Here is a 26,729-nt window from a genome sequence, read left to right on the forward strand (position 1 = left end):
TTCGAGGCCAGCCTGGTTTACAAAGTGAGTTCCAGGACAGCCAGGGCTATACAGAGAAACCCTGTCTCGAAAAACCAAAAAAAAAAAAAAAAAAAGAGTAGTCAGTGGTGCTCTTAACCACTGAACCATCTCTCCAGCCCCCAACATTCTGTTGGTCTCACTACATGGATAGCTCAGGCAATCCACCCAGCCAAGTGCAAGATTACCTGTGTATATAGTATATACCACCATGCCTGACCATACTGCCTTTTTAAATTATGACAGAATTCCAGTGTCTGACTGGCCCACAGCTCATTCACCCATCATCCCATTGCTGATGCTGTTTCTCACCTCTCATTACTATATACAGCATTACAATAAACATCTTTGTACTACATGTCTCAAAATGCTTCCTTAATAACAACATACTCTTTTCAATTTTTATCCTCTGTGTATTTATAAGTGATTTTTTCCCAAAATATTGAGGATAGATAATACCATGCATAGACCAGACCTGGGGCCTCCAGGTAATGACTCCACACGGTGTCTGAGGTGGAGCACTGAGGACAAAGGCAGGCCCATCCAGACACCCAGGTATGGAGGGATGTGCTTCTCTGAACTGACTCTCTCTGGAACCAGGATGAGCATGGGTCACAACAAGATGTAGGATCTCATCTAAATGGCTGTATCACTGAGGAATGTGAGAGGGTCTTCTTATACAGCAAGCATGGACATTATATAGCTCAGGCTGGACATTATACAGACAAGCCTGGACATTATACAGCCAAGGCTGGCCTGGAACTCTCAGGACTCCTGGCTTTTCCTTCTGACTGCCCTTCTCCTCTGTGCCCTGATTTTTGTAAGTTCTAGTTTCTCTTCGTAGAACAAACTTAAACTGTCTTCCTGCTCTACCACTCGTAGAGTCTCTGACTCCAACCTTGTCTTTTGGGTCTCAGATTCTGACTCACGCTAACTGTGCACTGGGAATGTGGGGCTAGGAGAAGTGGGCAGGGAGGGACACAGGATATGCATGACATAGGATATTCATCCTTTCTTTCCTCCTAAAGCACAGAGTGCCTTCTGGATGACAGGCCCTCTCCATGCTAGGCTGGAATCAGATGTCAGCAGGGCGCTCGCGCTGGGGTTACACAGCCTTGCCCCTGCAGGCAGACGAGGCAACTGTGAGTCAGGAGGATGTAGCCCTGGTTCAGAGGCCAGGCCCCTCTCTCTGCTCCAGTGTGCCATGGAGGCGGCTGTGTGGACTGTCTGTTACACAGCTGTACCACTGCATTACCCACAGGGGACTCTGTCCACACATGACACTGCCCACTTGCAATGCAACCAGCACAGGTGGAAATGGGTTGTACATGTAAAACACGCTAGACAAAGGGTATAAAAGAGAGGGAGGGGTAGGATTGGGGGGGAGATGAGGAAAGGGGAGGGAAGGAGGGAGGAGAAGGGGAGGAAAGGGAAGTTCATAAAATTAAGACTTTTATACTGGGGCAGAAGAAATGGGTCTGTAGTTAAAGGTCCCGGTTGCTCTTCCAGAGGACCTGGGTTTGATTCACAATACAGCTCACAGCCATGTGTAACTCTAGTTCCAGGAGATCCAACACCTTCTTGTGGCCTCCTCAGGCACGCACACATGTGATACACAGACACACATTCAGGCAAAACACACATATACATAATTTTTTTTAAAAAAAAAGAAGAATTTGGTGTTGATTGTATGTCAAGAATATTCTAGAACATATAAATAAAATATTTACATCTGTTGTATTTTAAGTGTGTGTGTGTGTGTGTGTGTGTGTGTGTGTACGAAGAGTGTGTGTTAATGAGTGCACGCAGCAGTGGATGCCAGAGGCCTCAGAGCTCCTGGCCTAGAGTTACAGATGCTTGCGGGACTACAATACAAACTCCAGCCCTCTGCAAGAATAGCAAGTACGCCTAACCACTGAGCCACCTTTCCAGCCCCCAAATAAGACTAGATTAAAAGTTAACTTCACTGGCTACCAGAAGTTGCTCTGATTGGCTATGTGCCTCCTGTTGTACTTCCTGTTGAACAGCACTGGTCCAGGGCACAGGATTCTCTAACGTATTCCCTGGAGCTGGGGAGGCGGCTGCGGGGGGTAGGGGGGGGAAGAACACTACAGCTGCTGAGGAGAAGGTTCTGGGTGAAGACGACTCGGTCTTGACAATGACAGTCACATCCCTGTTGCCTTCCCAGCTAAAGTGCAATCTAAAGTTCCACTGTGGGTTTATGTACCTCCTAGGGGTGCAGGGTCATCTGATAGCCCGGCAAGAGTGGGGGCGGACTTGAGGTTTCCTCTAGATGGCTTTAGGGGGTGAGGGTACCTTGCAGGGGTCCACTGTCTCCCTCTTCCTATGTAACAAGCAGCTCTTCCTCTTGGTATACCTCTGGCTTAGTCCAGCACACCCACTTGGCACCCCAGCCAAGATGAGACCTTCTGCTGAATTCTGGGTCCACAGGTCTTTCCCAAAGCTGTGAGCCTCCGGCAGGCTCACTCCACACTGGTAGCCCTCATGTGTAGGGCCCAGGTACCCGACACCTAATCCACCTCAGCTAAGCTAGCAGAACCTTGGAGTAGGTCCTCGCAGTCACCGAATCCCACAGTCCATGTGCCAGGAACACAAAGCCCAGATAACCAGTCAGGGATGTTTTCTCTGTTTGCAGGTTGCCTTTCAAAGAAGTCAAAAGCCCTGGCCCTGAGTCCAGGGCAAATCAAATAAAGGCAGCCTAATGGAGCTAAGCCAGCAGCATGCGACGCCCACAGTGTGCAATCTCAAACGGCAGCAGTTAAAGGTCTAGGCCTAAGATGGCTGGATGGTAGGCAGTGGGCCCATCCATGCTAGATAGCCAAGCAGTAGTGTCTGATGTGTAAGGCTGGACTCCACGGAGAAAAGCATACTGAGGGGCTATCACAGAGAAAAACATACTGAGGGGCCATCACAGAGAAAAGCACACTGAGGGGCTATCACGGAGAAAAGCACACTGAGGGGCTATGCCCCAGACAGACCTGGCCGGGTTTTCATGAGGAGGAAGTCTAGGAGCATGGACAGGGAGAAGGGTTCAGCCTGGATTTCTGCTGTGACCACCTTTCCAGGCTAGAAGATTCTCCCGTCTCCCAGAAGGCCCTGAGTCAGGCCGGAAGAAAAGCAGATCTCATTGCCTGGGTCCTTCTTGGAGAGAGAGGCTCCTGGCTAAGGTAGCCTTTGCAAACATGCTGCAACCTCTTCAGCCAAGGATGTTTATCTAAGGGGCGGGTCGTGAGAGATACTGGACAGCCTGGTTCCAGGAGCTGGCTCAGCCAGGGAAAGCTGATTGACAGCTCCCCTTGGGCAGGGCTCTGCAGCAATAAACACTGGGGAGAGAGAAGGTGGGTCCCACCCAAGGAGAGCACATTAGTAACCTAAGAGGAACTGCTAGCCAGCCTGCAGGGAGGCAGGAGTTCCCAGTGAGTTTGCCCAGTTAAACTCCAGTGTTTCAACCTTAGTCCTTGAGTGTCAGACCCTCTTTTACCTAAGGGACAAAAAGAACATTGCTGGGAGCTACTGAGCTCCTTGACCCACAAATTCCAATACAAAAAAAAGCAAAGAAGCCTCGGGGATCCATTTGTCTGTCTGTGGTGCCCACTGTGGACTTGGCACTCCAATGTTAGTTGCTGGGGTCTCTGTGCATCACAGAGACAGCGGCAGGAAGTACAAGTTAGAGGCTCCCAGCACTTTAGAAGCAGGAAACCTCAAGGCCAGCCTCGGCTACATACCAAGGCTAGCTCCAAAAACTCCAAGCCAAATTAGATCAGAGGACAGGGAGCACAGCTTTCCTTGTGAGACCTGTCCCAAGAGCCCGCCAGGATGGTCCCAGGCAAAGGTCACCACCTCCCCTCTTTGATAGTACTTCCTATTTGTTTATCCTAGTTGACTCACTGACATAGCCTTTTGTGATTTATAATCCCCCCTCCCCCTCCCTCTTTGAGACAGACAGGGTTTATAGAGATCAATCAGGCCTGGAACCCACTAAGTGCTTGAGGCTGACCTTGAACTTCTGATCTTCCTGTCTCCACCTGCTGAGGTTACAAAGCATGCACAATCACTCCCGGTTTTTTTGGGTTTTTTTGTTTGCTTTTTTGTTTTTTGGTGGTACTTGGGATCAAACTCGGGGATTTGGGCATGTGAGAGATTCTCTACCAACTAACTGAGCTACAGCCGCAGCCCCTTGGTTTGCTCTTGTTGACTTAAGTCCTGAAGAGGGAATACTCTTTGCCCCTGAACAGTTAGGCATCCTCGTTGACCCACTGATGCTATAGAAACAGCAGACAGGGAGGGACTGAGTGCCTCCAAAGTGATTATCCACAAATCCTCTTACTTGGGAGACAAGGGAGCTCAGCAGAATTCTCTGCTCCAATTAGATCTGACATCGAATGTCAATGTACATTTCAGGATTCGTTATCCATTACCTCAGAGCAGTTTGCTGAGAAGGCTCTCTTGCCTTCTAAATTAGCCCAAGTCTTGTCAAAAATCAATTAACTCAAGTCTATTTCAGGATTCCGTGCTTTCCATGACCCGCTATCATTCTCTCTTGATTTCTGTAGAATTTTGATAAGTCTTAAATAGTAAGTCTCTCTCCTTCAAAATTAGTCATTTTGGATCCTATGCAATTAAAAAAATTTACATTGATTAATTTCTATAAAACAGTGGTTCTCAACCTTCCTAGTGCTGCAACTCTTTAATACAGTTCCTCATGTCTCTGTGACCCCAACCATAAAATTATTTTCATTGCTTCTTCATAACTAATTTTGCTACTGGTCTGAATTTTGTAATGAATGTCTGTTTTCTGATGGGTGTTAGGTCACCCCTGTGACTAAGGGGTCAGATTCACAGGTTGAGAACATTGTCATAAAATAAAAGCTCCTGAGGTAGGGGAGGGGGAATGCATAGCATTCACACACCAATCCAGGGGAACTAACTTTTGTTGTTGTTGTTGTTGTTGTTGTTGTTGTTGTTTTTGTATAACAGGGCCCAGGCTAGCCTCAAACTTGCTCTGTAGACCAGGCTAGCCTGGAACTCAGAGATCCACTTGTCTCTTCACCCTAAGTGCTGGGACTAAAGGTGTGCCACCACATCCCTCACAACAGTTACCTTAACAATTGCGATTCCACTTTTTAACTTGTGCAGCATGCATTGTCAATGAAGATTTTACATAGTTTTCATTTACATTTGTTATTTTTACACACACAGAGGAAGAGAGAAAGGGGGAGGGAGGGAGAGAGAGAGAGAGAATGTTGAGTTGTTGAGAGACATTAAACTCTAGAAGGTTCATGTGGTACAGACTGCAATTCCAGCTACTTGGGAGGCTGGAGTAGAAGGATGGAAAGTTCAAGGCCTGCCTGTGCTACTTCATGAGTTCAAGACCAGGGTGGGCAACTTAGTGAGATCCAGTCTCAAAACAAAGTGTGAAAAGGAAGAACATGCCTATTGTGTGTGAGGCCCTGGGTTCAGTCTTCAGTATGGGCTTCTTGAAAAGGCTGGGAAGGAAGAAAGGAAACTGCTGGCTTCACAACCGATATGAAGTTATAAACAGACTTAGAGATGTCTCAAGAGATGCATACCTCTGGACCTTTGTCTGGGTTCTCATGGAAGAACAACTTAATCCCTGGATAGGATAAGTCATGAGACCCTTGAGGAGAAAATAAGAAAAAGACCCGGAGAAGACAATGTGATGGATGGCCTACCAGGGGACACACTTAATATCCCTGAACTCTGCAGCTCGCAAAGGTTCACGGGTAAATCTTGTGCTTAGTATATCTCACCACAATACAGTAAAAATGAAGAGAGGGATGGGAAGGGAGGGGGCAGGGAAGGATGAGGGAGAAGGAGGGGGTCAGGGAAGGAGGAAGTAAGATCTCAACACTGACTAGAATGAGAGCCAGGCAGAGTAAGGACATAGGACAGAAGAACTGGGCGAGTGGAGTGGAGGGATTGCTGCTAACTGCCTCTCCCTGAGGTGTATTCATGAACATGCCCATTCTTTGTGACATATACGCAAAGGAGAGCAGACGTGTGTAACCTGAGCCCCAGAACCACACTGGCTAACCAGGTGACCTTCTACAGTCCAAGAAGTGGGCAAGACCTGGAAACTCACAAAAGACTGGAGAAGATGGCAATGCTGGGTGCGCTGTGGGGCAGAAAGGGGCAGCCTCGAGTGGGTCTGTCACTCAGAGTCCCCGGATGCTAAGGCTGAGGATTGTAAGGCGGGTGGGGTCAGTACAAGCTCTCCTGTCAACATTATTACAGCACTTCATGCAGCTGGCCTAACACTCCTGCAGACATTAAGGAAGCCAGGGAAAGAGGACAGAGCAGAGGGGGTCCTTCCACCCTGGCAAGGATGACCTGGTTGTTAGGTCAGAGGCCCATAACATGCTAAAATACAGGGTACTAGAACATCCTCACTGGCGAGAGGGACCCACTCTAGCTTCTAAAGTCTGCAGTAAGTTAGAGAAATCCTCCTTGAATGTGTTCTGGAAAGCATGCTTCTGCTGTTGCTCCAGATTGCTTCCCTTTACCACAGCCGTCTCCACACTGCATTATGCCAAATGGTGGGGTCTGGGGTGGAGGCTCTTGGTCATTATTCCAGGGACTTGGGAGTGAAAACACGGTTGGCACTGGTGCTGGTAAGGGTAGATAGATGTCCTGTGTGCACCTCCATAGTGGGCACACTGACACGCACAGTAGGCATGCTGACACACATAGTGGGCATGCTGACATGCCCAGGTCACCAGAAATGTGAAGAGCTGAGAGTCATTGTCAGAAGCCAGCTGGAGGGGATTGCTACTCACTGTTGGGGGCTCTTGGGGTGCAGAGCGGTAGGAGACTTACTTCAGAGCCTGCTGGAGCAGCAATGCTCACTGAACAACTATCTCCACCCAGTCAGGCAGAATTGAATGGAGCCGTCTCCTCCCGAGGCTCCAGGAAGCAACCTTCCCATGTCTTGTCAGCTTCTAGAGGCCACTTTCACTTCACATATAGCTCCCCCCATGCCACCTCCAACATGGTAGTGTGTTGTGACAGAGTCTCTCGCATAGCCCAGGCTCAGCTTGGTCTAAACCATGTGATGTCATCGAGGATGGCTGTGAACGTCTGCTCTCCCTGTCTCCTCCACCTCTCAACTCAGTCAAGGGCAACCTCGGATGGTTTACCTTGTGCTGGAGTTTAACCCAGGACACTGTGCATGCTAAGCAATCACTCCTCTAACTGAGTTACGCCCCCAGGCCATGTGTTTTCTGACTGTATTATTTTGCCATCATGACTTGGCCTTGTCAAGGCTCTGAGGGAGACTCAGCTGTTCATCTCTCTCGCCAGTTTCCGGTGATTCAGGCCACGCAAGACACTCCATGGCTGACAAAGACTTTTGTCTTCACATGCCTCTGCCTGTGGCCCAGTGTCCCTTTAGTAGAATGCCAGTCTTGCTGCACAGGAGGCCTGACCTATTCCAATTCATCGCAATGAATCACGCCTACTTGGACTCTAGTTCCAGACACAGTCGTCCTGAGGTCCTGCGGTTTACACGTCAGTGTACGGAATGGGTGGCACGTCACTTCATCTCCCCCCCCACACACACACACCTTAAGACCACGTGTAACCACTAAAGGGAACCTTTTGCCCTGCTCCTCCCACAGGCCTGGCTGGAGTCACCGTGGTGGGGCACAGCGATTTAGCTAACATGAAGAATAAACACAGCTGAGCTGGTAGGCACACACAGATCGGTTTCCGTGTCTGTTAGGCGGGGACAGCCGTGCAGTCTGACCAGTAGTCTCCAACCTGAGGTCCCAGAGGCAGTGGGAAGACTGGCGAGCAGATGGTGGGAGTTGTCTGGGCCAGGCCCTTCTTAGCTGGGAGTATCCAGGACCCCAGGGAGCTGCCCAGCTGGTGTGCGTGGACCAGACTCAAGAGTGGAGGCCTCAGCTCATCCCAGGAGTTCAGCCAGTGTGTAGGGCTGGCCAGGTCATGTGTTCCATTTAACATGGTGGAGGCTGGGCCAATGCTCAATCTCCCACCACCTGCTGAGGGAGCCGCAGGGAAGAAGGACATCAATGGCTAGCGGACAGTACTATCCCAGCTAGACTGTGAGCCTGGAAGTCCGGTACCCAAGCAGGCTGGCTACCCCAGTCTACTCCATGGGCTCATTCGGCAAACATGCAAGAGAGAAAGTCGGGAGGAGGAGGGTTGAAGCTCCAGCCTGTGGGGGACTTGCTGACCCCGGTACCCTCTCTGGGCATCATAAACCCCGCTGCTAAGGTAGCTGCTGTGTTTATATCCACGGTGTAGCAGAAACACTCCAGACAGAGCTGCTGAACCCCAGTCACACGGTCCTATCCCCTCCCTCATCCTTGAGCGGCAGTGGTTTGCGAGTCAGTCATGGGACACTTGAGCTCTGAGGTCACCATTCCAGACTGTTCCTTTCCTGCGTGGCTGTGGCAAAGTCACTTATCCCGTGCCCTGTCCCCTCGTCTTTCTTAGCATTACTACCACCATGATGAAACACCAAGACTAGAAACAGCTCGGGGAGGAAAGGGTTGATTTCCCTCGCAGTTCTGAATCACAGATTAACAAAAGCAGTGCGGGCAGGAACACAGTGCAGGGCAGGGACCTGGAGGCAGGAGCTGATGCAGAGGCTATGGAGGGTGCTGCTTACTGGCTTGCTCCCCATGGCTTGCTGAGCCCACTTTCTCATAGAGTCAGGACCACCATCCCAGGGATGGCTACACCTACAATGGGCTGGGCCCTCTCCCCTCAATCACTGATCAAACAACTGCCCTACAGGCTTGCCAACAGTGTGATCTTATGGAGGCATTTTCTTACTTGAGGGTCCCTCCTCTCTGAGGACCCTGGCTTCTGTCAAGGTGACATAAAACGAGCCAGCACCACAGAGTGGTGTGTGGGTTAAGTGAGCTATTGCAAGTTTACTGGGCTGTCTGAAGATGGTGACTCCTGACTCTTTGGTGTCATCCCATCTCTGATACAGCACTTTAGCTTTCAGGAAAATGGGGAGCCTGCTGGATCCAGCCATCTCTTCCTGTCCGTGACTGAAAGGCCTTTAAATGTCCCTCCTCCATGACTTGACAACTCTTAGCATCCTAAAACTCTTAGCTTCATCCCAGCACGTTAGTCCACACGACTTCAGCCATCCTTGGCCAAGAGGGAAGGGCAGGCATAACGCTGGGGAGGTAGAGCACTAGGAAAGCTGGAGGCAGAGGTGTGGACTCGTCCTACTTGCAGCCTGGCCTGGGAGGAGAGAGCAGGCCACGGGCATGGTTAACCTCTAGAGAGCATGCACCCTCCCTGCTCCCAAGCCTGCAGTGAGCCAGTGCTGGCACCCCCTGGCTCTCCCTCCTTCAATTCTAGGAAGGTGGCCCATGCTGGAGGGTCCTGATTCTAAGGAGGGCAGGCAGGGGCGCGCTGGGCAGGGTGAGGACAGGGCTGAATCTGAGAGGAGGAAATTGGACTTCCTGCTTGAGGCAACGGGGAGTCCCTGGAGGACTCAGGGTGGAGGAGGAACACACTGAAAGTGGAATTCTAGAAAGACACATCTGGCTCCTTCATAGGCTGGGGGGCGGTAAAAGAGACATCTTGGGGGAAGGGAACAGATGGCCAGAGAAACACTGTGCCAGGTCAGGGTAAGGTTGGTTACAAGCACACAGAGAGTGAAGTCTGCTGGGTGCAGGCTGTGGTCACCCAGTCCCCCCCCCCAGGGGTCTGCAGTCCCTTAACCCTGCCAGAGACATCTCCTAAACTCTTCCCAAAGTTGCCAACAATTCCCTCTTCCACATGAACCTTCCAGAATATTCCCTACCCCTGCCAAAAAAAAAAGTAAAAGAGGGACGAGGCCCTGCAGATGGGAGAAGGGAGGGAATGGCATGGAGCCCTCCCCCCAGCCCTGGCTTCTGATCCTTACCTTCCACATGGCCGAGACTGTGGTTCCCAAACTGCCCTGGGTACCACGGCATCAAGTCCTGCCCAGAGTTTGGGACAGAGAGCAGAGATGAAGCCAAGGCAATGAGATTGTGTTCTGGTCTGTAATGTGCCCCCCTGATGGGAAGAGGCCAGGCAGGACATGTTTAAATGACAGCTTCTTTCTGTGTTCAAGTGGCTTCTTCCCCCGGCTGTAACCCTGTTCAATTTTTTTTTCTTTTTGAGTTAAGGTTTCAATTTGTAGCTCTGGCTGTCCTAGAACTCACTATGTAGACCAGGTTGGTCTTGAACTCACCTGTTTCCCTCTACCTCCCCAAGTGTTGAGATTAAAGGCAAAGGTGGAGGTCTTTGCAGGTTTTAAAAGTTCTTTCCCCACAAATGTCCAGTGCAAAAGGAAAAACAAAGAATAGGCTAAAGAGAGGGCAAGGGTGGAACGGGCAGAGCCCAGCTCCTACCATCTCTCCCCCAGCCCCTGCCTGCCCAGCCTCCAGATGTGAACAAGCCACAGCTGGAGAGCCTGTTCTGACAAGCCTGTCACTGAGACACAGAGCTGAACTGGAGGGAGGGGCCGGCCACCTCCTTCCTCCTCAGCCAGGTGCCACACTCCTGATGTGTGACCACATTTCAAGCGTACCACTTCTGCAAGGCAGTCCAAATCTTCCCTGGGCAGCCCCTAGATTCCCCCAGGTCCCCCAGATCCAGTTCCCTCCTTATCACCGCGATCAACCAATCAACTTGCCCAAAGAGCACACTTGAACAGAGAAAAGAAACAACAAAAAGAATGGAGAAGGGGGCTTGGATTGGTCCTTCAGGGGCCACGGTCACTGTTCAAGGTGCGATCCTGAGAACAGCAGTGTGGACATCAGCTAGGAGCCTGGGAGATGCAGCATCACCCTGCACAGTGCTACACCTAAACCCGTATCTGCAGAACGGCCTGAGTGGTTCCACACTCTGGGAACTTGAGGAACCCTAATGTTCTTCACCCCTAAGGATTCCATCAGAGCTCTAACAAGTGACTTGGTAGCAGCCTGTAGACAAAGAGCTGGCCGGAGGAGTGAAAACTGAACACACCCGCCTTTGAAGGTGGAAGAGGGTGCAGCCCCTCTAGGCACACCCCATACTCCGCCCCCACACACACACTCACACCCAAGGCTCTCTAGAAGTCACTGACAAGGATTTCCCAGCTGACACTGTTCTAGAGAATGAAAAAATAAAATAAGAGCTATTGGGCTATTTCTTCTCCTGAAGCTCCCACGTTGTGAGAGCTGATGGGATGGTGGCTGAGACAAGTGATTTGAAGGCAAGTTAGGCGGATGTGGTCATATTAGGTCTCACTGACAGGACATAGGACCCGAGGCCGGAGTGCTTAGGGGTCCACTGTTAAAGATGTGGGGGAGGGGATTGGAGGAGAGAGAACAGCGGGGGCAGGGGTGAAGGCTCTGGGGTAGTGCTGGGCTCCACGTCTGGGCAATGACTCTGTGTGTGTGTGTGTGTGTGTGTGTGTGTGTGTGTGTGTGTGTGTGTTCGTGTGCATGCATGTGTACGTGTGCATGCATGTGTATGTGTGCATGTGTGTATGTGCTCGAATGTACATGCATGTGTGTGTGTGCGTAGTATGTGCGTGGTATGTGTATGTGCTCCAGTGTGCATGCATGTGTGTGTATGTGTGTGGTATATGTGTGATTGAGTGCACATGCGCAGGATCTGGGGGCAGTAAAGGAAACAGGATCAGTTAGAAATAGCACATGAACTGATCACTTGGGGTCGGGTCAGGAGTTTAAGAGTTCGTTCTGAAAAGACAGCAGGTCTCACAGGATGGTTATACGAAGGGCCATGGTATGACATAGCCTCTGTCACTCTGAGGAGGAGCAGTGTGGTTGGCAGAAAGCCTGACATAAAAAGACCAGGAGGCAAAGGAGGTGTCTCAGCTGCCCCGGTGGGCACGGAGCAGTCAGAGCTGCATTGTTTTCTGAGGGTGGTCTGAGAGGAAGAGCCAGCTTTCCTTGTGTTGGGCCTTTGGTGTCTGTGTGTCTGCCTGGGTCTGTGTGGTCCCTAACTGGCCTTGAAACCCTTGCCATTCCTCAGGGGCTCCTATGAGCTGGTCTGATGGCTTCGAAGCTGTGCTGACCCTGCGTTTAAGGGCTTCTCCGCATATTGAGGCTGAGCTCCTGCCCACAGGAGTCTCTAGTCATTTCCCTCTGGAGTCTCCTTCAGGCAGGGGCTGCTGGCAGTCTGTCCACACTGGGGGTGGAGGGAGTTGGAGGAAAATGGAACTCAGATGGGAAAAGAGAAATCCCGGAGAGAAAAATCAAAGCTGGGTGGAGTTGCCCAGGGAAGCCTTGTAAAGCAACCCATGTAGTGAGCTGGGCCTGCCTGCCTTCCTAGCTGGGCCCAGCTCAGAGACTTTCCTGTAGGGAAAAGTCCTTCTGCCAGAGAACCAGGAAATGCCACAGGGAAAATGTCCCTGAACATCTGGGTGCCTTCCAGATGCATGCAGGCTAGCTAGAGGTCACCCCTCCAGTAGCCGCCCTGCCTTCTGGTTGACCCACCAAAAGTGAGGAACAGGGGGAAGAGGAAGTGCAAGGGGAGACCATCACAGGGACAGTGAGCTCTCTGGCACCTGTCAGCAGGCCTGACTGCCATCCAGACTCTGGTGGCCACAACAGTAGGGGGCCCTCAACACCTCCCAACACGCCCCAGGCAGGCCTGCTTCTGCACTTCTGTTCCCCAGGAGCCTCTGAGCCCCGCCTCCTCTCAGGGTTGTGATCCTCAGCCCCTCCCCTGGTCCCACCTGCTGGTCTGTCTGCTCCGTAGAACCTCCCATCCCATCACTGTTCTCCACCCAAGGCAGGAGGAAGGCAATCTAACATTTGATCTACAGACACTTCTCAATAACACAGCAAAATGCTACACGTGTTTGCTATAGGCAAGAGGCCCACTGAGGCCTGGCATACTCTACAGGGGTGAAACAGGGTTCTGTAGCAGGGTCTCACCACTACGTAGCCCTAAAAGGGACTGGAAATTTGCCATCAACAAAACTGACTGTAGTATGGGGACATTTCTAGAACGCTAGGGAGACCTGGGAAGAAGGCTGTGGCCTCGAGAAACAAGAGGCTCCTCTGGGTGAGAGATGGTGCAAGGACTGAGGGGAAGGGAAGAAGGGATGAGAGAGGGGAGGATGTGGGGAAAAGTTTAGGCAACAGCTGGGTTAGGAGCATGGGACCACAGATGCACAAGTATTACAAGGGTTTGACACGTCATCTGCCTCCAGGTCAGTCTACAACCCAGCTGTCTCCACTCTGGCCTGACCCAGACACAATGATCTGCCCCTAGCTAGTCCTCCGCAAATACCCTCAGGTGTCACCCTTCCCCACCCTCCAGGTGAAGACAGCAGCTGGGCCTAGAGAAAGCTCACACTCACTGACAAAAGGAAACCCTGAAACCCTGTTCCTGAAGCTGCTCAACACAGGCGGATGCCAATACAAGAGGCTATGGGGATCCAGAGTCCAGCTTGACTCTGCAAGAGCCACTCTGTTTACTGGGCAAATGCCTACTCTTGATTTTTTTTTTTTTTTTTTTAAATTAAATGAGCAAGAGGACAAGCATGACCCTAGAGAAGCTGGGAAGCGGGGAAGATGTTAGTCAGTGGAACAGGTAGGTGATCCCATCAGGTCAGAAAAGGGAGAGAAGTAGGAGAGGTCACTGTTATCTCACAGGGGCCCAGACATAGCATGGTCCTGAGATGGCAGTAAACTGTCATTCTCCCTGGGAAGAGAAAGAAGGGCCCTCTGAAGGCATCCATCCTTTCCCAACATGCACTAAAAACCTATGATGCAGTAGATGGCACCTATAGATCTGAGTCCTCCTGCACAAGTCCCTTGGAACAGTGGCCTCTACCCAGACCCTCTGCTTTGGTTGCAACTCCACTGAACGGCCCTGATGGGGAAAGGAGTGGGCATCGCCAGCAGGCACTGGGCACATGCCCAAAGGGTTCTCTCCACCCTTCCACTAGGGACTCCTCCTCCTATGGCTCCAAGTTGAGATGAGAGGCACTAGGAATCCCAAGACAAAAGAAGCCTGTCTCACTGGGGAGGGAGACAGGCTGGCCTTCACAGAGGTGCCCTTGGGAGACACAGTGGGAAGAATGGCCAGCTTGTCATGCACAGAGCCACCTCTGCAAGCATCTCCCAGCCAGCCCAGACACCGGCCACATGCTTCCTGTTTGAGCTTTCCTTCTTTTCAATTTTATTTTGTAAATCTGAATGTCATCTATTTAGCCAACCCCACCCCCCTCGGTGCCTAGCCACTTCCCCCATCCTCTGGCATTCCAGCAAGGCTGAACTGGCCACTCTGTTGGGCCAGGCAACAGATGAAGGCTCCCTAGTTAGCAGACAGAGCCAAGCCCCGGCTGCCTTGAAAGCTGTCCCCTCGCTAACCCAGGAACACTCCCTCGCCCCGGCGCCAGAGATGCCCAATACCCTTTTGTAGCTGGAAACTGTTCCCCGAGTCCAGGTGGGCAGGCACTGGCAGTCACCTGGAGCCCCTATACTCTCCTCCAGATGCTCTACACCCACAGTCCTGTAACAGTAATGACCTGGGCTGCTCCAGGCTCAGTGAGGAGGGTCTCCCGTGCTTTGTCCCTTCAAACATTTCACAGCCACAGAGGCAGGTTCTGCAAAGGCCAGCAATGCAGATACAATTGTGCAGAGTTCTAGAGGTGAAGCAATGACCTAGAGTCGATCAGCAGTAAGAGGTGGGGCCAACGCCCAAACCCAAGTGAATCTAACCCTGGCTGAGCTTCTGTCGCCTCAACCCCCCCCCCCATTCAGGACAACAGGAATTTGGCACCAGGAATCCTACAAGCCCTTCAGAGCTCCCTGTCATCCAACAGTGGGAGGTATCCAGGTAGCCGAATCCCTTTCCCTGGCTCCAGCTGTAATAGAAGCAGTTCTTCAGTAACTCCTGCCACAATCCCACTTAAACAAGCATCCCTTAGATCCAGGGATGCAGAGCAGCTGGGGCTTGGCCCCTGGAGGCTGGTTGCTGAGCAGCAGAGTTGATGTAGTTCACATCTCCTCAAGGGACAAGCTGACTCTCAGGTTGTCATCCCTTATCCTAGCTGCCCCTATGTATAGTTCCATCAGAGTCAAAAGCAAAACTAATGGTTGCCCTGTCTGGAGCTAGTCAAGACCTCTGGGCCTCTGATAGGGGACACCTGCATGGATGGGATGCTACAGCACACAGGCCCATACAGGTACTCCACACCGTGCATCATCATCAAGGCAACTCTGTCCTACTTGGATCTTCCACTGGCTGATGCTCCCACTTAAACCAGGGCTGTAGGCCGGCCTCTTTCTCTGAGGTCCTCAGGAGGTACCAAGACAGACATGAAATTACCTCTGTCAGGAAAAGAATGAACTGATCACACTCACACACACACACACACACACACACACACTCATACACTTACACACACATACTCACACATTCATACACACACTCACTCACACTTACATACTCTCTCTCTCTCTCTCTCTCTCTCTCTCTCTCTCACACACACACACACACACACACACACACACACACACTCACCTGACCACCAAAGAGCTTCCTTCCCTTCATCCTCCAGCCTGGAGTGGTGAGCCACCTCCCTACGCACTTCTTCACGGGCTTCCCTCCAAAGAGGGGTGCATGGGGGCCCAGTGAAGACAAACTGAATTTTCTAGGCCAAGCCTTTGGGCCTGGTACCAAGGAGGGAGGTTCGTGGGGCGGCAACTGCATTCCAAGGCCTCCCTGTGCATAACACCCAAACACACCCCAGCAGGACACCTTACACCAGCTAAACAAGGTGTGCTGCTCCAAGCAGGCACAGGTGGCCGGCTGACTCACGCAGACTTGGTCCCTGGTGGAGCTTAGGTTTGTTGTTCAGTAAGAGGGAGAAAAGTGGGCTGAGGGCCAGGCAGCACCAGAGCCCAAGGACAGACTGCTTGGGAAGACCTTTCTAGAAGCCTCCGAGAGTTCTGCTTGTTGCACAGTCAAGAGAGTGGGCACCCAACCCCCCACTAGCAGCCTTCTCTGCACGATGAAGCATCAAGAGCTCCTGCCCTCCTCACGGAAATTAGAGAGATCCCAACTGTAGTGAACTAGAAGCTTGGGGGGTGGGGAACCACGGAGGAGGCGGGGTACCCCAAGTCTTACTGGCTTGTTGGTGCCATGATTTGGGGATGGTTTTGTTTGTGTTCTTTCTCTCTTTTTCCATTTTTAAACATGTGTGAATACATATTTACATGTGTCAGAACAAATATGTGTGGATATGGACACCTGAGGTTCATTTGGGGGCTGGATCATCACTAATAGCTTTTCCATTTCATCAATGAGGCAGGGTCTGTCAATCAAGACTAGATGACATGGCTAGTCTTGCTAGCCAACTTGCTCTGACAATCCCATCTCTGCTTCCCAAAGCTGGATTACAAGAGAGCAGCCACACTCTCTGGCACTTATGTGGGTATCCAGGTATCGAACACTGGCCTTCAAGCTTGCAGAGCAAGATCTTTGACCACTGGACCACCACCTCCCTAGGCACCACCTCCCACCCCTAGACTTGGGGGTCTAATTTGCTCATTTATCAAATAAGAGGATGGAACTAGATCAGAAGGTGGCCAGTCAGCTTCACCTCAAAGGTCGTTTGCTAAATGGTCAGGAGTGATGTCATGAAGATACCCGGTGTTCTTTCAGAGGCTCTGAGATGCATATAAACTCATGCTCGATTAACAGCGTCTGTCACAGACTTGGTAAGGGACAATGTGTGATCAGTGAATGTTGTCTGTTGTGGGCATGTTAGGACAAGTTAACTTGAATGTCAAATACTAATCACCTTTGGTTGACTCTAAAGGACTCTCACTATAAAACACAATTCTACAATGAACAAGGTTTTTTTTTCCATTGTGAGAATATTAACACCAAGTTTATGAAAAGCATGTGCCTTTCACATGTAGACAATTTCTCCAGCTGAGACATACCCTCAGCACCTCTGCAGGACTTGGGGTACACACAGCACCCCTCCCCGCTGTGTCCTCACTCATGATGTCCCCTAGAAGTTTAGACCCAGTGAGCAGTCTGTGCTCATATGAGAAGACAAAAGACACCATAACTTCTGTTTTGATGTTCCTGTCTAAGGAAGAACTTCCTGAGCGTGGGTTAGTAAGTCCACCCTGACCCCAGGGAAGAGGCAAGGGAGTGACAAAAGCAGAACCGGCTGGCTTCGGATTTCATAGCGCACACCAGAGGGGGTCATGCAATTGTCTGTGACATCTGCTAGGTCCTGCACCCAAGAGGTGGGTGCCTGGATCCAATGAGCACAGCGCCCTAAGAGGGGACTGGTTTCTACGGAGAAGCCTAAGTACAGGGGCAGCCACACAGCTCCGGCCGCTTCAGAGCGCCGGGAAAGCCTGGCTAGCACATTCTCCTGAGAGCAGGACTCCGATCACGGTCCTCAAGCCTCAGCCCACATCTGGGTCTTATTTCCCCTTTCTCACAGATGTGTGAGAACCCGCTCCAACGCTGTCCCCTCCTGCCCCACCCTTTCTGTGTGTTCTAAGTCAGGATGGTTCTGAGCCCCTCTGGATCTGAGAAGCCCCAGCTGCAGAAGGGTGTTCCTAAATGGACAGGGTTTGGAACCTGCACAGAAACCAGCAAGCCTCATGTACCTGGGATGGGACAGAGGGGACTCAGCTTCCCCTGCTCCAAAGACCTCCAGTGACCTAACTACAGGGTAACTCAAAAGTGAAAAGTGAGCAGCCGCTTTCCCACCCTGAGCTGACTGACCTCCTGGACCAGTTCTCCCTCACCTCTGATCCCTCCACATCCATCCCCCTGCCCTGGCATGCTCTCCCTCAGGCTGGACCTGACAGGGAAAGACATAGGCTGGAGTTCACTTAGAGTCCCCAGAGACACAGGAAAGGACCTGAAGTCAGCCCCCAGTTGGAAGGGAATTACCAGGGACCAATGGAGTTCTTCAGGGCTTCCCTGGAATCCTTCCACGTTCTGTCACCAACAAGGGTAAAGAAAAACTGTAGACTGAGTAACTGAGTAACTGCTTTAAAAAACAAAACAAGCCGGGTGGTGGTGGCGCACGCCTTTAATCCCAGCACTCAGGAGGCAGAGGCAGGCGGATTTCTGAGTTCGTGGCCAGCCTGGTCTACAGAGTGAGTTGCAGGACAGCCAGGGCTACACAGAGAAACCCTGTCTCAACCCCCCCCCCAAAAAAAACCCAACCAAAACAAAACAACAACAACAACAACAAATAAATAAATAAATAAATAAACAAACTACACAGGACTGGAGAGATGGCTCAGTGGGTAAGAGCACTGACTGCTCTTCCAGCACTGACTGCTCTTCCAGCACTGACTGCTCTTCCAGCGGTCCTGAGTTCAAACCACAGCAACCACATGGTGGCTCACAACCATCCGTAATGCAATCTGAAGCCCTCTTCTGTTGTGTCTGAAGACAGCTACAGTGTACTTACATATAACAATAAATAAATCTTTGAGCCAGAGTGAGCAGAGATCCTGAGTTCAATTCCCAGCAACCAAATAATGGCTCACAACCAACCATCTGTACAGCTACAGTGTACTCATATACATAAAATAAATAAATAAATCTTAAAAACAAAAACAAACAAACAAAAAAAACCCAGCGTTCTCCTAACAGCGTGGCGGGGAGGAAGTGGGTTGGTAATTAAACAGTGGAGATGAAAAGTGTTTGTTATTTGAAATGTAAATAAAGAAAATAATAAAAAAAAAAAAAAAGAAAGAAAGAAAAAAGAAAAGAAAAGTGTTTGTTTCTCTAAGGGAAATCCTCACACTGCCCTCTGCGTCTCCAGCAGAAGAGCAGACCACACATCATCTGGTCAAAGTGAAGTCTGCATTAGGGGCACAGGAAGGAGGAGCCTGTGTCTCCAGTCGGGGTGGGGATCCCCGCTACTTCCTCCTAGAGTTCAGTTTCTGAGCTCATGAAGCTTCTGCCTCCGACTCTAAGAACCTTACACTCCCCTTCCTAATGGCTTTCTTTACATGGAATTTCGTTCCTTCTATTATCTGAGGAGAGGGGTCTTTATAATGACTTCACTTTAAGATAAGAAAACAGGGGCACGGGGAGGTTAAAGGACTCGTCAGAGGGTTTATCGTTGGAAAGGCTTGCTAGACCTTGGTTTTGGGACCCAGCCATCTCAGTCCTGGACGCTGCTCCTTCTAACATCATCAGGACCAGAGCATCGCTGCCAGTTAACAAGCTGCCTCTTCCAATGCTTGGCTCATGGGCTTTAAGTAATATCTGAATACAAGATTCCAGTTTGACAAGATAATTTGGATAGGTCCCTGGGGTTGTTATAATGAGATCTAACTACTTACATTCCACAGGAATGATCTAGAATGAAGGTCCAGGAAAAATTAGGTGATGTAACTTAAAATTATTATTTTCACTTTCTTTCTCTTATAAGATACATTCTTGATACAAATTTATCAAGCCTGTTGTTTTCCATTACTGTAACAACTGCAAGAGACATTTTTTATTTTAGAGTTCCCACTTTCCTACCTCTCTTCAGATTTTTCTTTAATTATTATTCTGTTTTTCACAGATGAGCTTGAAGTTCTCCATTTAACTAAGTCTCCTTCCCATCGATGTCCCTAATAGCCACCCAAATGTCATGGTCACCAATGTGGAGTATATCCTTCTAGAACTTTTAAATTAGTTATATTTCAGTAGGTGAGACCCTCAGCAGGCACCAGGCCAAGCCTGACAACCTGAGCTAGATCCTGGGAATCCACAGGAGGCAAGAACTGAGTTCCACATGCTGTCCTCTGACCTACACACACACACACACACANACACACACACACACAGACACATACATACACACAGAAATGAGTTCCACATGCTGTCTTCTGACACACACATACACACACACACACACACACACACACACACACACACGGCTACCTTTCATCTAGATTCAGTGTTTTTCTCTATTGGCCAACCAATATAGCAGAATCATCAAGAGCCAGGTTCAGTTAGAGACCTTTTCTCAAAATAAACAAGATGAAGAGGTACAGAGGGAGATGCTCAGTATCAGCCTCTGGCCTGCACATACATGTGCATTCATACACATACATACACACATACATACACACATGCACACATATGAACACACATACATACAAACATATACACATAATAGGTACATATACACATACATGCAGCATACATACACACATATACACATTCACACATACATATATACATACATACACACACATATATATATACACATATACATACACACATACGCCCATACATACACAAATATAAATACACAGAACATTTTCCATGAATAGAAAACTTAACAGCTTTTTACCTACAAAGCAAAGGCCTTACAATAGAAACCGACTGTCTTGCTGGTGCCTGCAGTGCAGAAATGGCTCAGTGGGTGACAGTGCTTGCCGCACAAGCACTGAGGCCCTGAGTTTGGATCCAAGAATTCATGTACAAGGTTGAGTGCAGCTGCCTGAGTCTGCAAGCCTCAGAGCTTGGGGCAGCATGGGAATGGGGAGCAGAGACGAGCTGCCAGCCCAGCTCCAGTCTCAGTGGAAGACTCTCACAGGGATAATGTGGAAAGTGATAGCACAGGATGGCTCACACCCAGGGTCTTCCTGTAGCCTCTGCACACTTGAAAACATGTGTGTGCATCAGCGTACCCCATGCACACACAGCACCTTCACAGATACACACTCACAAATGCCTTACAGAAAGGAACTCTTCTAATTCTAAAAATGCAGTGATTCAGGCTATTCAAGAGCTGGGAACTGAGTGTGGCCATGCTGCCTGCCTGCGTGCGTACATGCCTGCCTGAGCGCATGCATGGTAAGTGCAGGGGAGATGAATAAGGAAGAGAGAAAAGCTCTTCCACACAGCTGAAGCCCTTAGAGCAAACAAGTAGCCTCCAGCCGCTCTAGGCTGCCTTCCAAGTGGTTCGGGGGAAGATTAAGGGCCTTTCCTGGCTCTGACCAAATATTGACCCAGTTGCACTCACTGCCAGGGGTCCCGCTCAGGGGCCAACAGCACATGAGCCAATGTTTGCAGAGAAATTACTGCAGCCCCGTGGCTGGCAGGTCAGGTTGTGAAACAGTCACCAATGGAACCAAGGCCTGGGAGCCTCCCTGTCCTATCCTTCTTTGGTGGGGCTAGGTCATGGGGGAGATATGGGAAAGGGAAGGTTGACAAAGGGGCATGTGTGGTCACTTGCCTGCCTCCTGATTAACCTAAGGACATCTTCAGGCAGATCCCTTATAACCAAACAGACTTGGGCATGAGACCATAACCTGTTCAGCTCCCTGTCGGGTAGGTCCCTCTCCTGCTCAGAGAACCCGAGTTAAAAGCTGTTTATAGAAGTAGCAAAGCCCTGCCTCTCCATCTTGACATCTAAAATGCTCTTGAAGCCTTCTCTGGGCTCTCGGAGGGGCTCTGGGACAGCTGATGGTTGATGCTCAGTTGATGGCTGTCAGGCATAGAACCAGGCCATCAAGCCTGCCTTTGCCTGCTAAGTCACCTTGTCAGGCCAACAGACCCAGTGACTGAGAAAGCCATGCTCATGAGTGTACGAGTGGATGCCACCAAGATGAAAAGGGACGCCTTAGGAACTCCTCCGACCCAAGTGGCTGCTGCTACACTGCACTGTGGAATAATAGATGACGAAGACTCTGTACATGTTTGGAATGGGAAAATCACCGTCTTCTTAACAACAACAACAACAAAAAAGACAGGGTCTCAAGCAGCCCGGGCTGCCCTCTATGTAGCTGAGGATGGCCTTGAACTCCTATCCTCCTTCCTCTACCTCCCAAGTGCTGGCATCATAAATATGTGTTACCACGCCTGGCTTCAAAGTACCTTTGGGGCCAGAGAGATGGCTCATCAGGTAAAGGTGCTTGCCGCCAAGCCTGGTGATGTGAGTTTGATCCCTGGGACCCACGTAGTGGACAGAGAAAACTAACTCTCTCAGGTTATCCTCTGTCCTCTACACGTGGCATACACATGCCTCACCACAAAGAACTACACCTCTTAGATCTGAACGTAACTGACCCGGTAGGTGTGGATCTTGTATGCACAGAGGATAACCCACTCAGACAAGCCTGGCCACAAGTGAAGTCATTCCATGGCCAGGGCCAGCAACATCACAGCTGTTCCATGCTTGTGTCCCCTCCTACAGTGACAGGAGAGAGTGAGTCCTCTGGCAGGGGTTGGGGGTGGAGGGCAGATTCTTGTGTGATTCTATAACTTGGGAGGGGGTGGGACCAGAATAGACATTCTGATTTGGAAGTTTCCCCAGGCTTCTAGACTCCCTCCAGCTGATCAATGAGTCCTTTCAGGGTCCAGACTCTGCCCAACTGCATTATCATTTCCTGTCCCCACACACTGTACCCATTGATGGGGTACAGGCAAAGCCCACCAGTTTATCCTGGAAAGACCTAAGGAGCCTGGGCAGGGCTGAGAGGGGAAGAGGCAGGAGTCATGAGTGCTCCTAATCCCACACACAGTGACAAATTCAACCCCGTGTGGTTGAAGCAGAAGGATCCATAATCTGGTTAACTGGCTTTTTAAAAGGTTTGTCTCATAGTGATAAGCATCATGAGATCAAAGCAGGTATTGACGCACAAACACACAGGCCTGCAACTCCCTCCCCAAGATGGCCCACTGCTAAGGGGCTACAGGGAAGGACTGGCTGCTGGTCGTGAGGGCTAGGAATGTCTGTCTCTTCTTTGTGTTTTTGTGGTTCTAAATCACACTCACATTCTAAGGAAGAATGTCCACTTTCTCAGCTCCCCCCCCCCCAGATGGAAGAAGGGTGCTGCCCATTTACAATAATACTTTTGTTTCCGACACGAAGGGTGACACCCCCATTCACCCTGCCAGGGCTAATGTCTACACTTCAAGACCCTCTCTACCTCTGGGCGTTCTGATTGGGCCAAAGAAGGTACCTGACCAAAGTCTTCCTCGGGATTTATCAATTTGGAAAAGGGAGATAGTCAGTGTCTATGACATTGGGAGCCACATATAAACTTCAAGAGCTATGACAGCTCAGTTCATCAGTGTGAATTAACGAGGGACATCGACAGTCCTGGAGTGAAGTAGAGACTACACAGGGACAGCTGATCCTAGTTTGGGCTTTGCAGAAGCCCTACCGCCCCAGGGTGGTTCTCACCATCTGGTCAACTGCATGAACTTCTCAAATATTATTGTCTAAGCCCACTGTGAGCATAAAATACTCGTCTGTCACCAAAAGACCCTAAAATGGATCAGCCAGCATCAAAGGGGTGTGTTTAACGGTACAGTGTGGCTATATACTACCGTCCTGCTGAAGAGACACATCTGTGTAAGTTAGAGACACACGTTTACCCGCCACATGCACGAACTGGGTGGCAAGCTCCTTGTTTGGGTAGAAGGCAGACCCGGAGGTATGCCCAGCTTGTAGTTCTATAAATTGCTTATTTAGTTTTGGTCTTCTCTGTGTGTTTGCTTTCTTTACTAGCAATGATGTGGTGGCTTATGTCTCATCATGAATGTTTATAGATATGTCTGCTCAGGCACACAGCACCCACAACTGCCTTCTTGCCTCTCCATGGTTTCCACCCCAAGGCCAAGGGTAGAATGACAAAACAAGACTGTGAAGGGCCATGGTGGAAAGGGACAAAGCTTCAAATGTCTGCATGCAGCAGTCAAGACAGTGCCCAGCCTGGCTGCTCAGTCGGGACTCCGCATCTGCCCCTGGCTGCTCAGTAGGGACTCCGCATCTGCCCCTCTGTGCCAGAATGGATTCTGGCCCTCGGTTCTGTCCAGGGCCTTCCAGTGGGATGTGGACATGAATGAGGAGCCCATGGGAGTCTCAAGCCGCCAGCTGGCTCTTCCTAACTCACCTGCAGGTCGAAGAACTTGCTGTACCTCCGGTAGATAGTCTGGGAGGTGGAGTCGGACCAGGTCACGTTGATAATGTATACCTGAGGGAAAAGAGAAGCAGGTGAGTAGGTGACTAAGACCGGGCTGCAGACACTGTTTAATATTACTGTAGGAGTGTCACAGCCGAGACCATTTTCCCCTAATTTGTCACCAGGGCCTGGCTCACTGTCAGGAAACACATGGACTCTATACACACACACACACACACACACACACACACACGCACACACACGCACACGCGCACGCGCGCACGCGCGCACACACACCCCCCCCCCCCCGAAGAAGCAGTCACTGAAGTGATAATGAAGATTCTCTTAGTACAGGGTTAAAACAAACAGGTTAAATGTCATTTGTGGATAATAAACATAAAATTGAGGTCATTACATTTTTGAAACAGCTGATTTCTACTTCTTCTCATACTTCAGAGTGAATGAGATTCTATAACGGCTCCTTCCAAATTGCAGGTCCATGAGCCTCACACTTTAAAATTCCACATGGGCAGACCTCAGCAGACCAGAGATGTGTGGCTCATCTCGGCCTCCGGACAGCCAGCCTCCCGACAACCAGGCTCACTGCCCTTCACAGAGCACGCACACAGATTGTCACATTGACCTAGGATGCCGGCAGATCTGGCATAAGAAGCAACTTCACAGGAGAGATGAAGTGCACGCATGGAAGACTAACAAGACAAGCATACCAAGTCTAGGCTGTCCCCTGGTAAACTACACAGAGCTGCACCTCAGGCCACCAAGGAAGGCCACCTAGTTCAGGAGGTCTCTGGGGAGGGAGAGAAAGCTCCTTGTCCACACAATGTACTGTGTGGAATCTTATTTCTAGTTCTACACCCCTGGAAGAAGTGTAAACTTCTGAAGACTGCACACACACATACCCACAGCCATGGGGCTACTCTGCTGACCTCCCCTGGCACAGATGAGACACAAGGGAGGTGACTTCTGGGGACAGAAAAGTCTCCCCAGCAAAGGTTCCCATATCTGCAAGTTCAACAGAATTACTCTGGTGCTGTAGGAATTCAGGTTCCAAGGCCACCAGTAAATAATTCTGACACCATAAGTCTATGGGGTTCTTCTAATGAAAACCCCATAATCAGAGAAGCCAGGGCCTGGCTACATGGAGGAGAAACTGCAGCAAAGAGACTCATGTAGGCACTGTGGACAGAGTGGTGCATGTCCCCAGTTGGAGAGCAGAGCTTGCAGTGTGGAGGTGGCCTGTTACTTGGTGAAGGATCACTGTCCCTCCTCCCCTTCCAGGCTAAGTCACAGAGTCAGTATGGAGGTTCTAATGAGAGTGGCTCCATATGCGCACACGTCTGAAGGCTCTGGTCCCCAGTTGGTGGAACTGTTTGGGAAGGAGTAGGGGGTGTGACCTTGTTGGAGGAGATGTGTGACTCATACACACACCATTCCCTGTGTCTCACTTTCTGCCTTGTGGTTGTGGATCAAGACGTGATCTCTCAGAAGCTGCCCTGGACACTGTATGCCTTTGCTTCACCGCTGGAGACCCTAACTTTCTGGAACTGTAGGACCAAGTAAATGTTTTCTTTTGTAAGGTGCCTTGGTCATGGTGGCTTATCACGGCAATAGAAAAGTAACTAAGGCAGTTAGCTGCATGGTGTGGAGAATACTCTGAAAGACAAGGAGAGGGCCCTAAAGCCAGGAAATTAGGGGGATATCACCAGAGAAATGGAGTATTAATGAGTAGAGATCCTGATAAGGAAAAAACACTAAGTTAAAGGCCAGCCCTGTCCACATGTGCTCAGAATAAACTACTGGCTTATTGTACTAAATATGAATTGAATATATAATTTAAGGCCGTGAGCTCTAGTCTCAGCAGTGAAAATATTAAAAATCTTTTTAAAGCCAGGCACAGTGGTAGGCACCTATAATTCCAATATTTGAGAGGTAGAGGCAGAAGAATCAAGAGTTCAAGGTCATCCTCAACTATAAAGTGAGTTCAAGACAAGCCTCAGCTGCACGAGACCCTGTGTGAGAAAACAATGAACCTAAATAAATATATGGACAGGCATAATAATGCATAAGACATGCATTATTATAGTATACTTTATGCAAACATTTACCTCATACAATAAATTATAAAATCATTTAGATATCCAAACGATAGCACGTGTTTAGATAACTAAGTTACTATGTGCCAGTACGGTATGAAGTATTTACATGTATCAGCTCATTTAATCTTCTCAATGATTATCCCCATATAGTGCAGGAGGAAGGAGAGGCGCAGAGATGCTAAGTCACATTGCTAACAAAATACACATTAGAAGACGTGAACCAAATCTGAGTCTTTCCCCTGTCTTCCACACACTGGGTATTTAGTTTTCTACCATTGCCTGGGGTAGGATAAATGATAAACACTAAAAGCTGATTTGGCTCTGGAGGCTGGAAAGTCCTGGATCATGTTACTGGCAGCTGTGGAGAGTTGTCCTGGGTGTGAGAGAAGGGTGAGTTTAAGAGACAAAAAGAGGAAATGGGGCTAAACTCATCCTTTTACCATAAAGCCAGTTCCAGGACAAGGACATCAATCCATTCAGGAAGGCTGTGCCCTATTTAAAGATCCTTCCTCTCCTATTGTTACAATGCTAATTAAACTTTAATTTTGCAGCACATAAAATACTTTTCGGCAGCCACAGGCCTAGTCCTCTTTGTAAATTTAGGTCTGTAGATACTTAAATGACTATAGGAAATGAAATAGGAACTAAACATCTTTTAAATTAAAGCTTT

At 49.8% G+C, this 26,729-nt stretch overlaps 1 protein-coding gene across 3 annotated transcripts in view; it reads right to left on the minus strand.

Annotated features, from left to right (window-relative positions):
• Sh3pxd2a (SH3 and PX domains 2A) overlaps positions 1-26,729 on the minus strand; it is a 204,715-nt gene that overhangs the window by 141,005 nt on the left and 36,981 nt on the right. For all 3 annotated transcript variants that reach the window (XM_021200454.2, XM_021200446.2, XM_029531346.1), the window contains exon 2: positions 23,934-24,014. In XM_021200454.2, coding sequence (XP_021056113.1) covers positions 23,934-24,014 — 81 coding nt within the window. The remainder of the gene's footprint in view (positions 1-23,933; positions 24,015-26,729) is intronic.

The sequence above is a fragment of the Mus pahari genome, chromosome 1 (assembly GCF_900095145.1).
Source record: "Mus pahari chromosome 1, PAHARI_EIJ_v1.1, whole genome shotgun sequence".
Classification (NCBI taxonomy): domain Eukaryota; kingdom Metazoa; phylum Chordata; class Mammalia; order Rodentia; family Muridae; genus Mus; species Mus pahari.